Source organism: Camelus dromedarius, chromosome 5, assembly GCF_036321535.1.
Source record: "Camelus dromedarius isolate mCamDro1 chromosome 5, mCamDro1.pat, whole genome shotgun sequence".
Taxonomy (NCBI): domain Eukaryota; kingdom Metazoa; phylum Chordata; class Mammalia; order Artiodactyla; family Camelidae; genus Camelus; species Camelus dromedarius.
This window is the reverse complement of record NC_087440.1, coordinates 91628927-91644851: the sequence shown is the minus strand read 5'-3', so window position 1 is coordinate 91644851 and position 15925 is coordinate 91628927. Positions and strand designations below refer to the sequence as shown.

The 15925-nt window shown below is 51.4% G+C and overlaps 1 protein-coding gene across 5 annotated transcripts in view; it reads right to left on the bottom strand.

Moving 5' to 3' along the window:
- TECPR2 (tectonin beta-propeller repeat containing 2) overlaps positions 1-15925 on the bottom strand; it is an 82025-nt gene that overhangs the window by 25941 nt on the left and 40159 nt on the right. For all 5 annotated transcript variants that reach the window (XM_064486268.1, XM_064486267.1, XM_064486271.1 and 2 more), the window contains 7 exons: positions 14152-14335; positions 12114-12287; positions 10079-10259; positions 8708-8849; positions 6207-6447; positions 5402-5491; positions 3723-3956 (listed from right to left, as the gene is read on the bottom strand). In XM_064486268.1, coding sequence (XP_064342338.1) covers positions 3723-3956; positions 5402-5491; positions 6207-6447; positions 8708-8849; positions 10079-10259; positions 12114-12287; positions 14152-14335 — 1246 coding nt within the window. The remainder of the gene's footprint in view (positions 1-3722; positions 3957-5401; positions 5492-6206; positions 6448-8707; positions 8850-10078; positions 10260-12113; positions 12288-14151; positions 14336-15925) is intronic.

The following is a 15925-nucleotide window of genomic DNA, read 5'->3' as shown; positions in this document are numbered from 1 at the left end:
TTACGGTTACTGCAGTGGTGCAGGTATGGCAGGAGGAGCTCCGACCCCTGCGGTGGTGGGCAGGGAGCAGAGGAAAAGACAGCCCAGGAGACCGTCTGGGGCAGCTGGAAGGAGCACTGTGGGCCACGCTGGCCAGGAGAGAAGCACAGGGCCAGAGAGAATTCTGCCCTCTCCAGCAGAATTCAGTGCGGGCAGGGCAGTGAAGTCAGCAAGAGGAGTACATTTTGGACCGTCAACAAAACGAAAGACAATTTACTGAATGAGAGGACATATTTGCAAATGATGTATCCACTACACAGTTAACATCCAAACTATATAAAAAACTCATATAACTGAACATCAAAAAACCCCAAACATTAGCAAAAAACAACAACAAAATCAAACAATCTGATTGAAAAATGGGCAGAGGGCCCGAAGAGGCACTTTTCCAAAGAAGACGTACAGATGGCCAGCAGGCAGGTGAAAAGACGCTCAGCGTCACTGATCACCAGGGCAATGCAAGCCCAGACGAGATAACAGCTCACACCTGTCAGGACGGCCACTGTGAAAAAGATAACAGATAACAAGGGTTGACAAGGACGCAGAGAAAAGGAAACTCTAGTCGAGTGTTGATGAGAATTTAAACTGGTGCAGCCACTATGGAGGACAGTACGGAGGTTCCTCAAAAGTTAAAAATAGAACTATTGTATAATCCAGCAATTCCACTCCCGAGTATTTGTCTGAAAAAAACCAAAAACACTAATTTGGAAAGACATATGCACCCCATAATGCTGTTCACTGTAGCATTATTTCCAGTTGCCAAGATATGGAAGACACCTAAGTGTCCTCTGACAGACGAATGGGAAAAGAAGATGTGATACATGTATACAATGGGATACTACTCAGCCATAAAAAAGAATGAAACCTTGCCATCTGCAACAACATGAATGGATCTGAAGGGTGTTAAATTTAGTGAAGTACGCCAGACAGAGAAAGACGAACACTGTATGCTTCACTAACATGTGGAATCTAAAAAGCGAAACAAATGGACAAATACAATGAGGCAGAAATAGACCCACAGATACAGAGAGCAAACTGGTTACCAGAGCAGAGTGGGTGGGGGAGGGGAGAAGTAGGTGAAGTGGTTTAAGAGATGCAAACTACCAGTTATGAAATAAATTAATTACAGAATGTAACGTACAGCATGGGAATACAGTCAACATTTTATAATAACTTTCCATGGTATGTAATCTATAAAAGTATCAAATCACTACATCATACACCTGAAACAAATATAGTACTGTAATCAACTGCCCTTCAAAAAAGAAAAAAAAAGAGTGCACTTGGGAAAGAGAAGTTCGCAGGTAAGCAAGCAAGGCAGCGCTGACGCCAACTGCACTGCAACACCTGCTCGCTGCCACGTGCCGCATGCCGCGTGGTGGCAGCCCACCACGGACACTCACATGGGGGTTCAGGGAAGGGAGCAGGCACCTGCACTCAAAATCTGTATCCCCTAATAGAAAGAATAATTAAAAACCCCCTTGATTCACCTGTTTTATCAGACCATCCCCGGGGACAGACAAACAACAGAACAGCCGGTGGCTGACCTGCCTGTCGCTGCCCACCTCCTGCTGCACCCTGCACACCTCCCCTGCCTACCAACTCTGGACTTGTGCTCTCCCAGGAAGTTCAGAAAGTGGTGACAGCAGTCTTTATCCATGCATCGTCTCAGTATCAGCCAATAAGCTGGGTAGGTAAAATCAAGAGCTCAGAACTCAGAGCAGGACAAAGACTAAGAAAGGCAGAACCCCCCGTGACTGTCCCCCACCACGCACAGCATTACACCCAGGTGAGCACTCCCCCAACAGCCTGAGGATGTCACACCTGCCTGAGACGGCTGACACTTACGCAGGACGCTTATCTGCACCATCTCTCTGGGCAGGGATTGCTGCTACCATTAGGAAGGTGAGAGTTGAGGTTTCCCAGTAACCTGGCAGCTCCCGCTCCTCTACCCGACCACCGCGCACCCGCTGTCAGAGTGACCCACTGGAGGCCTGGCTGTTCCTCTGCTCTGCACCCAGGCCCTCAGCCAAAGCACACCCTGAGCTTAGGATGGCCTTGTTCCGGCTTCCTTCCACTCTGTAACTGAGACCCATTCCCACCAAAGCTGTTTATCCCCTCAAAAAAATGGCCACCAACCACAGTGAAACCCAAATGGGCACCTCAGAGACGGGTAACCCTCTAGCCAGCTAGGCAGTGCCAGGAGGGCCTGACTGAACTGGGAGGGAGGCAAGAGCCCCGGGCGGAGCAGCTCCAGCAGGGTGGAGCCCGGCCAGCACCGAGCAGTCTGCACCCACTGCACCGGCCTCCTCCCAGGGGGTGGTGCCAGGGAACGAGCTCTGCTTCGGACCCAGGCGGTGCCAAGAGCAGCATCAGCAGCGGGGAGGACGCGGACCACGCCCTGGCCTTTCTACCTCCAGAAACTCCCAAACTGGCAGCAGCGTCAGTAGCGGGGAGGACGCGGACCACGCCCTGGCCTTTCTACCTCCAGAAACTCCCAAACTGGCACCTCCCAAACAGGTCTGGTTGGAGGCTGCCAGAGAAAGGTTCAGGCCAGTAGGACCTCTGAACGAAGGAAAGGCTCTCTGGTCAGGCATTGTCAGTAACGGTGACAGGCAAATGCGCTCACGAGTGGGAAGTGACCGGCCCTGGTGCTGAGATTAGGTTCAAAACACAGGGTGTGAGGTCAAAGGTGTAAGTAATCAAAATGACCCTGGGAAATTCCTAGCTTTGAAACCAACCTGCTTCTTCAGCTAAGCGGGCTAAAGTCCAGGGGCTTGGTGGACACGAGAACAATGATGTCTCTGCAGGATGGGATGCTGGGGGGCCCCGTCAGCTGAAGATGCAGCCAGGCTGCTGGGGAGGGAGGCAGACAAGTCCTCCCTTCTTTCTTTGTCCTCCTCCTTTTTTTTCCTCAGTGAGTGCTTGTGGTTGAATTCTCAAACATTAAATGCCTGTATAATTCACTTCTATCACCTAACAAACAAGATACTGGATGTCAGCTTATCATAGTGGGAGCCCGGGGCAGGGAGGCATTCCTCAGGCTCAGGTGGACTCTGTGGAGTCCCTCGGGGCAGCCTCCGCCGTCAGAAGTCACACCTGAGACTCTGCCCAGAGAACGACCTAATGTGGTGGCTCCTTCTGTCAGTTTATGTCTTGGAGCAGGAACGGACTACTCACAGAGGGCGTCATGTTACTTAGCCTGCTTGCTCTGCAGCCCTCGAGCGGGGATCGGTGGGAGATGCACGCCAGCCCTTCTGTCTGGTGGAGCAGAGTGGATGCTCGCCCTCTGGGCAGCAATCCTCCCAGCTGCAGAGGAGTCGGGGAAACGGGCCACTGACCCTGGTTCCCCCAGAGTTAAAGGGCACAAAGCCACGGCCATTTTCAGACAGGCCAGCGGCTGCATCAACCGTATCACTGCATGCAGGTCTTAGTGGCATATTTTTCTGAGTACATGCTCCTCCCAGGCTCTGAAAACCCTGCCGCCTGTAAAGGGTGGGGAAGTAAAGTCCTTACAAAACTGAGGCCCATTTAACCTGCAAGGGCGGCTAATCAACCTCCTGAAACCCGGCAACTTACAAAGTGTCACACAAGAAATCACACAAGTTGAACACAGGGGCCCCGGGGGTTCAGTGACATCCCACTCCGATGTTGCTTCAAGGAGCGCTCACCAGGCGGCATACCTAGCTGGGAAAGGTCCAGGCGCGTCCAGTGCATGCCCGTGGGGCAGCTCTTGGAGAGCGTCCTGATAAACACCTGGCCCAGGCTGTCCAAGGCCCACAGGGCGTCTTGGCAGGCGGCGTAGGCCCTCATCTCGGCATCGGGAGGCAGCTGCACGGTGGACGGGCGCGACTGGGCGTCCTGGGCGCTGACACGGCACAGGTCCTTGCTGCTCTGGCACAGCCACAGGGAGCTTCCTGCGGGAGAGGTCACAGCTGTCAACGGTGAAGCGCTGTGGCTCCTCCGCCCATGCTGGATTCTATCTAGGTCAGGACCCAGCGGGAAGCACCTTGACCAGCCAGTTAATGGGAAGCAAGCCCAAGACACTTTACAGACGTGAGAGCAAGTAGGCTCATGAGATTTCAGGAAGGCAACACTGCTGGCTTAGTGGCCAGGCCCTGGACACTCTCATGGACGGGGAGGTCTCTGACTGGGTGTTCAGTCATTGCCCTAGAGGGGGAAGGTCAGCACCAGGGTGCTTCCTCTTTCTGGAAATGAGAGGAGGGGCGGGCTGGTGGGCGGGGAGGCTGCTGGGGAGGGCCCGGAAAGTGGGAAAGCCTTTTCTTCCCATCCTCACCTCAAAAGTACATGCTTTCATTCTCTCCACCATTTTTAGAGTCTTTTTGGTTTAATTCAGCTCAAAATGCAAACCACTCTTGGGGAAGTTAAAATCTCAGTTACAACATACTATCTGAAGAGTCCCTAAAACTTGTGGCCAGACATGGTCTGTAATTCAACAGTACATTGGATGCTGACAACCACAGGTACTGCCATATACTGAAGTAACAGCCCTGGGAGCCAGGCAGCACCCCCCAGTGGGAGGCACGAACATTCCCACAACAAAACGTGTCACAGTCATAATCAGCAGGACAAACTGACTAGAAGGAGCCTCCCATCAGTTCAGGTCAGGTTTTGCTGCCAAATGAATCTGTGCCAAACTCAGGAAATAACCTATAGTTTTCAGAGCCTACTCATCTCAGAACCACAGTCAGAGTGGTCTGGCGAGAAAGCATTTTATCGTACTGAGCAAGTTACCTTCGTGCCAGAGGGACTAATGGCTCGAACTAACCAACAGCTTCCTCTGAACCACAGACTCATGGCGTCCTCTCATCGGACCCTCAGTTCAGTCTTGGGGGGAGGCACTGGCTGCTCCCCAGAGGGACCACCTGACTGCCAGGCGCCCAAGCTGCCAGAGGGGCTGTGCACTCTGCCCGGAGCCAGGAGGTCTGTGCCTGCAGGGAAGGTCTGCCCTAATAGGGGCATAACCGTGGGACCCAGGCTGACTAGAGGCTGTAAACCAGACAACAATCACAAGGGGAAGGGGCAAGGCGCCCAGAGAAGCCTGGTACATACTGGCCCTGAGACATGTCACTGGGTACCACTGGCTGCTGGCCCTAGTGGCCACACTGTATGTTCCCCTCCTGCAGAAGGACACCTGGCCTTCAAACTCACTCCAAGTCACCACACCAGACCCTCCTTCTTGAGGGGCCCTTGGCTCAGCTAACCAGGGCTGCTCGCCTGCAACACCACCACACCTAGTCTCTGAGGTCCATACAGCCCCGCCCCACCCCAACTAGGCCACAGTCAGACCATGGCTTTCACTACTCAACTGCCAACCTGTGCACCACACTTCCCAACCAACCTTCCTTTGTGGGAGCACTGGAAGCCAACACAAAGGCCCACTTGGTTGCAGACGCTGTCCCACGGGGAACAACATTGTTCCAGTAAGTGCCTAGAAAAAATAATGGGAAGAGCGTGGTAAAGAAAGAAAAAAATGCAGACTGTAGAACTTTGGTTTTAGACTACAACTGGTCTTCACAGCCTCTTATAGCTGGTTCTGAAGTGTCCTTAGAGTCAGAGACCCAAGCCAGCACCGCGAGGGCCAGCCCCCCCTTCTCTGGACCCGGACAAGCAGAGCCACAGTAGTGCCCAGGGTGGGGGGAGGCCATGCAGCAGGGTGCAGGCAGCTGGAGAAAATTCACAAAGTCAGGTTCATTCGCAGAAACGAAGCCCCAGGTGGTAAATGTGGATTTATTCCTACGTTCACAGATCTGGCCAGAGCCTTGCATTTCCAATGGTGCAGTAATTCTCCCTCCAGGAAATGGACTGTTCTGTCTTACTAGGCTCGTTAGGTATGGGAGAACCCTTTCATTTAAATGTGAAATTATTAACGTAAAAATGAGCTCCACATGCTCTTCTTGTATCATAATAGGTTCCTAGTGGAAACTGATCACACACCCTCCAGACACTGGTATCCAGGCTGCAGGAACGACCGACTGAAAAAAGGAAGCTGATTCAAAGCACAAAGAATGCCTCTCTCACAAACCTGTCATACCACTGGCACCAAATTACCTGCTCAAGTTGAGACCTTAAAGCTTTTCTCTAAATGTTGGCTTTTAAGGAAAGCTGCCCATCAAGCCAACGTGAAAATGAAGCAGTTCACCCACCAACGAGACTTCCTTTAGCGACGTGGAATTCATTCTTGCCCGAGGAGATCCAGACGCCGCTGCCGTTGACCCCGAGGAGGCTCGGCTGGCACTGAAGCTGCTGAGACCAGAACGCCATGCGCAGTTTGTCCGCCACCTTCTCAACAGGCACTTGGGCCGCTGTGGCCACCGAGTGCGTGGCGTGGATTATGGTCTGGAACAGGCTGCACTGGTCGAACACCACGTAGTCTGTGATGCTCACCTGGAGGGGGACACGGGCAGACACCCTGTCAGCGCAGGCACGCGTGCCTTCTGCACGCTCGCTGCCCGAGAGGTGAGGCCCTGGCCAGCCCATCAGACACCCAGACACGCCCAGACACGCAGCGTGAACGTGCGTATTTGTGTGAGGGCCAAGAAGTGTGGCAGGGTGCCCCAAGCTGCCGGCCGTAGTTACTTCTGAGGGCTGGACTCAGAGAAGTGGAAGACCATGTTCACTTTCTAGCCTACACACCTTCATGCTGCATGGCTCCGTCACAACAGGCAAGTATTTATATGACTACACATCATCCCTCACACCCCCACGGTCTTTTTATTCTAATCAGTGAGAAAGGATGATTTGGTTTTAAAGTTGGGTACTTCCAATGGACAACAGTGTACAATACTTGTAATCATAATGTGGGTTTAAAAAGGTAGTGTAAGTAGGGTGATGGGGCGATTTACGACCTAAACTGGGACTGTTAATTAACTTAACCAGAACAACAGCACAGACTGGACTCCCCCTGGATGTGTGGAACTCATCCTGGCTCACATTCGAGAAAAATGCCTCTCACGTTCCTGAGAGGTGCTTCTCCAGGGCACCGCCCTCTGAGGAGAACCCCTCCCCGGCTGGTTGGTAGGAAGTTCTCAGACAGGCCAGATCTGACTCTGTGTGACTTTCCGTGTATCTCTGCCCTGTTGGGTTTGACTACACAGAACATCACAGCCCTTCACCTGGTCCAGGCCACGTTCCAGGGTCACGCACAAAGAAATGTGGAGTGGAAGTGACAGCATTCATGGTGGGCAACTTAGTGTATTAACAAACAAAACAAAACGGAAACTTTTAAAAATCAGTACTGTATTATGTGTACAAATACTGCCCTTTCTTATCTGTAAAAGGACTCACACTGTGAGCTGCTGCCTTAGCTGAAGTTTAAGCAAATGGTGTTACCATGCCAGGACCCCCAAGGCCCCGTCTCGAAAGCGCCGCCCACCTGGCTGGGTGGATCCCATCAGAGCCCTCGGAAGGCTGGGCAGGGAGCCGGGGGACCGCCACGCACACTGCTGGGTGGTGGCTGCTCTCCCCTGGGGTGTACAACATCCGGCCACACAGAAAGTCTGTGACAGACTCAGTCCTAGCACCCAAGACTTGCAGATAATCAGGATGCAAATGTAAAAAAAGAAAAGAAAGGTTTGACAGTTTCCAAACGTAATGCTGGCTCTAGGAAGAAATCAATCTTACAGTAATTAAAGTAACTCCTTCCACATATCTCAGAGATGATTCTGTCAGGTTATTTTCTCTACAGATAATTTTCTTAATGCTATGATAAAGATGACACCTAGTTTTCTGTAGGCTACTTAAAGACAGAGTTTATATAGTAAATGTAGAAACCTGAGTGTATGCACGTGTGTGTGTGTATAAAGCCATATAATATGGTCACAAATACAGAGAGAGCATTTTTAAATCATGTGTATAACTTTTCACATAGCACCTGGCACATCAAATTAGAGATGCACATGTTCATCAAAGAGCAAACACAACTGACTTTTCCACACCTTCAGCTGAAAGACCAAAAACCTCAGAAAAGCCGATGGAAGGCCTGCCTTCAACAAGGCAAGTCTGAGGCAGCAACCAGACCTGAACCAATGGGGACGGAACACTGAGACTGCGTTTTACAGCGGCTAGGTGTCGGTGCGACCTTACCGACCACGGCGGGGATGTGGGGGCTACGTTCACACTGAATGGTGCCAAAGGCGGGGAACAGCTAGCTTCACTGTGCCCCCCTGCCTCTCAGAGTGTTTACTTTTCTGGGAACGTGCAGGAAGAGCCCCTTTCTTTGCTGACATGTCTACTGAGAGGACTTCTGCACAAGCAGAGAGACTTAGTGTTGCCTGTGGGTTGGGTTTTTCACACCTATTGTCTAATCTCTTTTCTTAGCACGTTTGCTCAGAATTAAAGTTACTACCTAAGTCTTCTAATGGACGCCACTGGGTTTATTCAGCATATGATGATAAATTTCTAAATAACACTAAAATCGAAAATAAACAAAGCCTGCGTATTTAAGCACAGAGGCCTTTACACGTGACCTCCTGCGATGAAGGGCCTCGATGTTTCTAATGTGCTGGAACACGGCCAGTAAATTAACACTGTTAATTTACTCCAACCCCTGACCTCTTTCAGGAAAATGGCAGGGGCTGTAAAAGGGAGGGCAGAACCCCCACTAAGGGAGCTACCCTGGTGTGCAGCCCTGGAGCTGAACACCTACTTGCCACCAATGGTCGTCATCCCCTTGGGGCTTCTTGGAAACGACACCAGTTCTGAACCACAGGTTTCCTCGGATGTCCAGGGCCCACAGAGTCTGCTGGTCCCCAAGAGTGATACAGACGGGTTCCAAAGCCTGCCTTTCACTGAAAACGAGGAAGAGCGCACGGAGTCAGCACCCACATTCGAAGCACCAAGCGCGGCCAGGACTGCCAGCACAAGTTGTCTCTGGAGAGCTCGGTGTGGGACAGGGACGGGCTCTACCACCTGTTCCGAGGGGGGAGGCTTGAGTTCTGAGTTAAATTACTGTGCAACAGATACCGTTCAGGCATGCGGTAGGTCTGAAAGACACACTGAAGGCCCAGAACTACAGGGAAAGCTCTCAAGACAAAATAACCGAGGGGAAAAAGTGAGCAGAAACATAAGGAACGCAAGGCCCCTATAGTTCATCTCTGCTCTGTCCTTCACCAGTCAAGCGAGGGGACACCCCCCAGCGAGTGCTGCCCTCCCCCTCCCACCCATCTGCTGACAGCCCTACCAGCTTCAGGGCTCAGCTGCAGGTCCACCCTGCGCAGTGCCTTCCCGACCTTGGCAGAGGGAGCAGAGGCACCTCAGGGCTGTGTGCCCTTCTCCAGCTGAGGGCCACCCCCACTAACTGGCATCGCTCAGCTCACGTGGCTCCCTGAGACCGGCTGCGGCTTGGTCACGTTCATACACCCAGCCAGCACCACCCTGGCTCCACCTGAATTTGCTGGATTGCTAAATGCAAACCAAGAATATCCTAATCTAATTTTCTAACAACTATTAATAATTTCACACCAGTGAAATGATTTGACAGTAATTCTGTCATTAAAATTTTGACTGGCATAAAGTAACCAAACAAACTACACGTCAGAGACCAATTTCAATGATTAGGATGACAATAAAGAAAAATATTTGGCCCTAAGTCATCTTAGATTCTAAACAGAAACCATCTGACACTGGGCAGTTCTGAATAAAGACCTTCACAAGAGACTCGCTACTGTATGGTGCTTGAGGTCACACCTGAGGGAAGCAGCATTTTAAAAACTCAGCTGTGTACTTCAATTAAAAAAAAAATTTAAAAAAATTTTAAATTAAAAAGTAAAAAAAATTAAAACCGTGCTCTGACCCAGCCTCCAGTCTGCTGGTCAGAGGGAGGCCCAGAGGTCTCCAGGGTCAGGCTGCCGAAGTTGGCACTGATGACCCCGGAGAACACTGTGACCCTGGACACCATCAGGGGCGCAGCTCTGCCCAGGAAAGGTCATGCGGGTGCCTTCAGGGAAGTCAAGCTGACAAGGAACGGAGGGACACACAGGAGGCTGACAAGGCATCCGCGCCCCACCCACGCTGGTACCTGACGATGTCACACTTCCAGTGCTCCCCCTCGGGGCAGAAGCTGCTCACACCCTCCCGGTACAGGAGGGCTCTCTGCTCTGTCAGCGCCCACACCACACTGTTTCGGGCTGTGACCTGGGACAGCGGGTAGGGACAGTCGACCTTCACGGCTCTGGCACAGGGGCGATCCACGCTGAGACCTGCCAGGGAGAGAGACAGGGGGCCCCCACAGACACAATCAGGACTTCGCACCTCATTTTTATTCTGCTGCTTGCTTATTTTTCTCTTCTGGTATTTTGCTATATCCTTTTGTAATAAGTGCTTTTTCTCTTTCTAAGGTCTAGTCAATAGAAAATGGTTAAATTGTGCTTAAATAGAACATCTACATGAAGTGTTTTCAGACGCTCTTTGAAAACTGGAGGAATAACAATTCAGAATCCTCTGGTGGCCCCAAGTAGCCAAAAACATTCTGCAAGAGCATGAAAGCCCAGTGCAGGAGAGCAGCCAGACCCCGGGCCAGAGGGCCCAGGCCGAAGGAGCCGGCGCTCAGGCCTGCCCTTCCACACACTGCGGCCACGGCCCTTGGGGCCTCAGCTGCCGCTGGAGCTACAGGGACCTGAGGCCCCCAGGCATCCTCTGCAGAGCACCTCTGACAGAGTGGGTCCCCTCTCCCTGCTTTGCACGTGGAATGTGGGGTTCCACTGCTAAAATGGAACCCCCCAATTTCCTAGCTGGAAGGTGCGGGCCAGAGCCCAGGGTCCCTGAGCCCCATCCAGGGCTCTTCCCCCACCTCCATGCAACCTCTGCCTAGCGAGTTTCAAGGCCACTCCGAGGGGAGCTGGCAGAAGAGCTGTCACCTAAACCCATATTCTCAGCCTCAGCCTGCAGTTAGGTCCTGGCACTCACTGAGCTCCCTGACTGACTAGAGAGTACCCCATGGTGTCACAGTCCTTGCACTGTGTTTCCTCGAACTCAACCAGGGTTAGGGCCTTCTCACACTGCAAACCCTTGCACCAACCCCGAAGACTCTAACCCAGGAAGGGTGGGTGGGTTTGGGCTTGTCTGAAACCACGGCCCCAGTGACTCCTCATGCCCAGGCCAGAGCACGCTGCTTCCCCACAGGGAACAAGACTCAGACGGCCCTGCACGTGGGTGTGCACATGTCTTTCCAGTGATTTTTCACTCTTGAGGGAGACACAGAAACCCGGCTGGAGACGGTCCAGCACATGGCCCAGAAGCTGGCACGGCCGCCACGGGCTCAGGCAGGAACTTCCAGGACGCATGGCTCCCACATCTGGGAGCAAACCAGATGTGCAAGGGCTTCCAATCTCAGAGAACTGTCCCTGGCTGACAGTTCCTAACAGAGATTAAACATCCTCCCAGAATCAGCAGTATTAAATGGTTAAAAGTTTGATCTTTAGATAAATCCAATATGATCTCCTGACAACCAAAAAAGAGCTCCTGCCCCATAACCCTTTCCAGACACTGATAAATCACGTTGCCTTTGGAAACTCATACCCCATTTTGCTGACCGCACATAAACACCAACTCTCATTACAGCTTATTTTTAATGAACAAGTCCCACTGTGTCTCCTCCAGCAGCCAAAGGTTCCCCTCAGGACAGTTTCCTAGGACAAGATAAACCGCTATTTAGCGAAAACTATTTCCGTCTTTTCTTGACCCATGTGTAAGCAAGTGTAACGCAGCAGGGCTTTGACCTGGCTGAAAAAATCCAGCCACAAGCTAAAGGGAAAAATGATTCTGTCATTTCTCTGTTATTCTTTCCCTTAAGATTTGATATTGCAGGGTAGGTGATATGCAATGGTTAGCCGTAAGGAGAGTAAGACTGCTTCTGTACCTCACTAAATAACTCCAGTAACTCCTGCCCTAAATTTGTCCAGGAGTGAATTTGCGTCAATGCAGAAAACTGCTAATATATTCCAAAAACAAATACTCTCTTCCCAGAAGTGTTTTAATTTAAATTGATTTCTAGCCTCTTGGTCACGGTCTCTAGGCATGTCCCTCACAAAGCAGGAGAAGCGGCAGGCAGTTACCTGTCTGCAGGTACAGGTCTCCGTTGGTCCTTATGATCCAGGCTGTGTCATCGCTCAGGGCCACAAACACCGCCTGGGGCAGAGCTTCGTACCAGTGCCGCTTCCCCCTGATGGTCACTTTTCCACAAGCAAAGGCTCGGTTAGATTTCTGTTCAATCTTCCAGAGAAGGGCTCCTGTGGAAATAAAAATTCTACTCACTGTCCAATAAAGATTGAGAATTATCGGGTGGAGAGCATGTAGCTCAAGTGGTAGAGCACATGCTCAGGATGCAGGAGGTCCTGGGTTCAATCCCCAGTCCCTCCTCTAAAAATAGATAAATTAATCAAATTACCTCCTCCTTCTAAAAAATAAAATTAAAAAACTGAAAAAAAAAAGATTAAGAATTATTGACCCCCAAACCTCCATTCTGGGTCTGCGGGGTGAGAGATTTCTGCCACCATCCCACTGGGGAAAGAGCCCACCGCGCCCAGGCTTGTGCCCTTGGCCACCACCTCTCACTATGTGACTCTGCCCATCATGTCACCTAACGTCTCCAAGCCTCATCACCTCCTCTGTGAAGTGGGGGTCACCTCTACCGTACAGGTGTCAGAAGGACAGGAGGTGAGAACGTGTCAGTGACCCAGCACACGGAGCAGGTCTGCCAGGGGCACTCATCACATGGGAGAGGAGCAGGGCCACCACGGCCAGCTTTGCAGAGAGGAGTCCCCAAACTAACATCACGAGGCACAATTCGTGCCCCGAGAAAGGCCGAGAGTCCTGTGGGGACCCCAAGGGAGGGGCCTTTCTGGACCAGCTCAATGGGTGAGATGCAGGAAAGGGAGGCATCTGCACTGGGCTGTCCTCTTCTCGCTTAGAAAGGGGTTCTATAAACATGAAGAAGGGGCGGGTAACGAGCAGGGGCCGACGGGAAGGCTCGCTGTGCAGATGGAGCCGAAGTAAGCATGGGGAGTGAGGCAGGCACCAAGCCCGCAGCGCCCCCGGGTGCCACCCAAGACGGGCCTGCAGGACAGCTCAGCAGCGACATGAGCCGGCGGGAAGAGTTCTCACAGAGTAACGCGGGACTGAATGATTTGCAAACCAAAGTAATTAACACGATAGGGGAAGAGCCAACGTTTATAAATATCTGGGGAGAGGAACCCAAAGGTAAACGACAGGAAGAGAGTTAAAACGCACAATTACATAATGCCTGCTAGCCAAGCAGGCTATTATCTTAGTCTCCAAGGGAAAATACTTTCCAAACAGGCAAAGAGACAAGACAAAATAACCCTGAACAAACTAGTACTTTAAATACTGGCAAAGACCAGGAGGGTTAGGGGCAGTCCATCTCAAAGCTGAGGTCACAGACTCAGTTTGTCTGACTTCCAGTCCAACGTCCTAACAATAAACCAGCTACTATAAGACAAACACACAGACAGACTTCAGTTCTGCCTACCCACCTCCCACCCCCAAACAGGTAAAGCAGCCGACATTATGACAAAACGAACAAGCAAATGATTCTGCACAGATCAGGGAGGTGGAACGCCATCCAGGAAACGTCTGCCCCAATTCACTAAAAATGACCCAACCACAGTGCAAAAGAATGCACTTTCTTTTTACAGTCAGAGAGCATATATGTAGCTCATTCAAAAATAATTTCCAAAAAGGAAACCAAGTAATCTGAACATATCCAGTACATCTGTGGGCCTGTCTTCGTTAGTTCAGTTGCTTTAAAGTAACACTAAGAAATAAAAACATTCATTTTTATAAGGAGTTTGTACGTTAATATCTCCAAAAGAAGAAAAAAAAACCCAAACCCATTAAATTTCAAGCTATTTGTATAGCTTATAAAAATATGTGCACATGTTACTGCTGCAATTAATAAAAAACCAAAAATGGAACTGCATTTATACTATTTTTAGTTGATGCCAAACGAAGCAGCTTTCGTTCTTTGGAGAAAACCCCTCAGATCTGCGGGAAAAGGCAAGTCTGCCGGGGACAGGACCCCTGTGTGCGGTGAGGCCCGCACCGGGGCAGGGGGTAGGGGGCTGGGAGGCGAACCTGAGGGTGACACTGCCACCTGCTGGACGGCATCTTCAAACTTCTGCCAGCGCAGCCCGGCACCTGGCAACGCGCTGCAGAACAGGCCGCCTTTGTAGTCCAGGCACCAAATGTACTTCTCAGAGACCGCCAAGCTGAGGATGCCGTAACCGGGGCCCGAGTAGCCCATCCAGCTCTCTGCAAACTGACAAGGACAGAGCCTCTGAGTTCCATGGCAGGCAACACAGCTGCGTCTGCCGTGCTGCTGTCAGTGAGAGAAGTGTGCAGGACATGAGGAAAGTCACAGAGCTGAAAGGACCCTTCTGTGTGTGTGAGAGAGAAAGGACCTTTGAGGAGCCAGGCAGAGACCCGCCCCTGCTACCCTGGACCATGCTCTAATAGAAACACCCTGAAACAGGAGCTGCTGTCCCCCTACAAAGACCACAGACGTCCCTGCACGACACTTGGTCACAGATGCTGCATCTTTCCCAAAACCTGAAAGGACCAGGTTTTATTCTGCAGGTATATCCCACTTCACTCTGGCATGCACTGAGATTTTTGTACATCTAATCATCAGAGAGGTGCCAGGAGAAACAGCACCACAGCTTTGTGTCTTCACTGTATTTTCCAAGTGCCATGCAGTCATTGGCCACATGGCACATCACGTGGCTGATGGCGACCTGGCCAAGACACCCTGCCTGAGTGAATTTTGTAGACTAAGGGTAGTTGTTAGGATTCTTTTAAGAATCAAAGCTAAATAAAGTGCGTACTTTAACAGCTTTCTAAAACTGTGAAAGCACTCAATGGACTTGGAGTTACCCACACGTGAAGGTAACTGCTTCAGAGAGAATGGTGCCCAGCCCTCCTCCGTCCGGCCCCGCGAACCATGACAAAACCCAAGGGAATGTGGCTTTCCAGCTATCTGGAGGGGGCGAGGCAGAACAGTGAAGAAGGGGGGGTCCTCAAAGTGCCAGGTGCCCCCTCACCTAGGACTTTTCTAAAGCCCTGGCCTAGAATCCCAAAGGTCCAGCCCACAGGCTAATGCTGCCGCTGAGTAGGTGCCCTGCGGTGTCGTCCCCAGGTCGCACCGCCATCGCCGAGGCCCACTCAACAGGGAGGAGGGCACACGTGTCTGGCCCCTCCCGGCTCTGAGACCCACAACTGCCTGTTGTGTCCCTGTGGCATCCCAAGCACCAGACACGGCGCCTGGCAGTCAAGGGCCCTGGAGGAAGGTTGAATGTGGGGAACACGGAGAGAAGGGGCCAGCCTTCTGACATGCTGCCTTCAAACAAGGAGGCAGCACGTCTCCCTTTCGAGGCAGGATGGCACAGGTCTGAGGGAGGGCCTTGGGCCAGCCCTGCCCTTCCCCTGCTACGCGCCCCGTGTGAGCCATTCAGCTGTCCGAGTCTCAATCTCCTCTTGTGACACGAGGACCACACCAGCACCTATTTCATGGTTTTTGGTTTCAGAGAAGTAAATGAGTTAAACTTGTAAAGTGCTGGGCACGGCGCCTGGCACCTGGTGAGAGCAGTCCCCACGTCACATGTCATCAGCGCTGAGAGAACCCAGTGGCAATTTGGAGGAAACGCACATGGCTGTAGGTTCACACTCAATCCACACCTCACGTCTACTCAGCAGGAAAAGTCACAATACAGTTAGTTCTGAAATCAAATATAGCTAATGACAATTACTTGCTATGGAAGGTTAAGTACTTTTAAAAATCACTTCTGTTACATAAAACGACCAAGAAGAGTCTCTTAATTGCATGGACTGGGTGGACCGACAGGAAACCAGA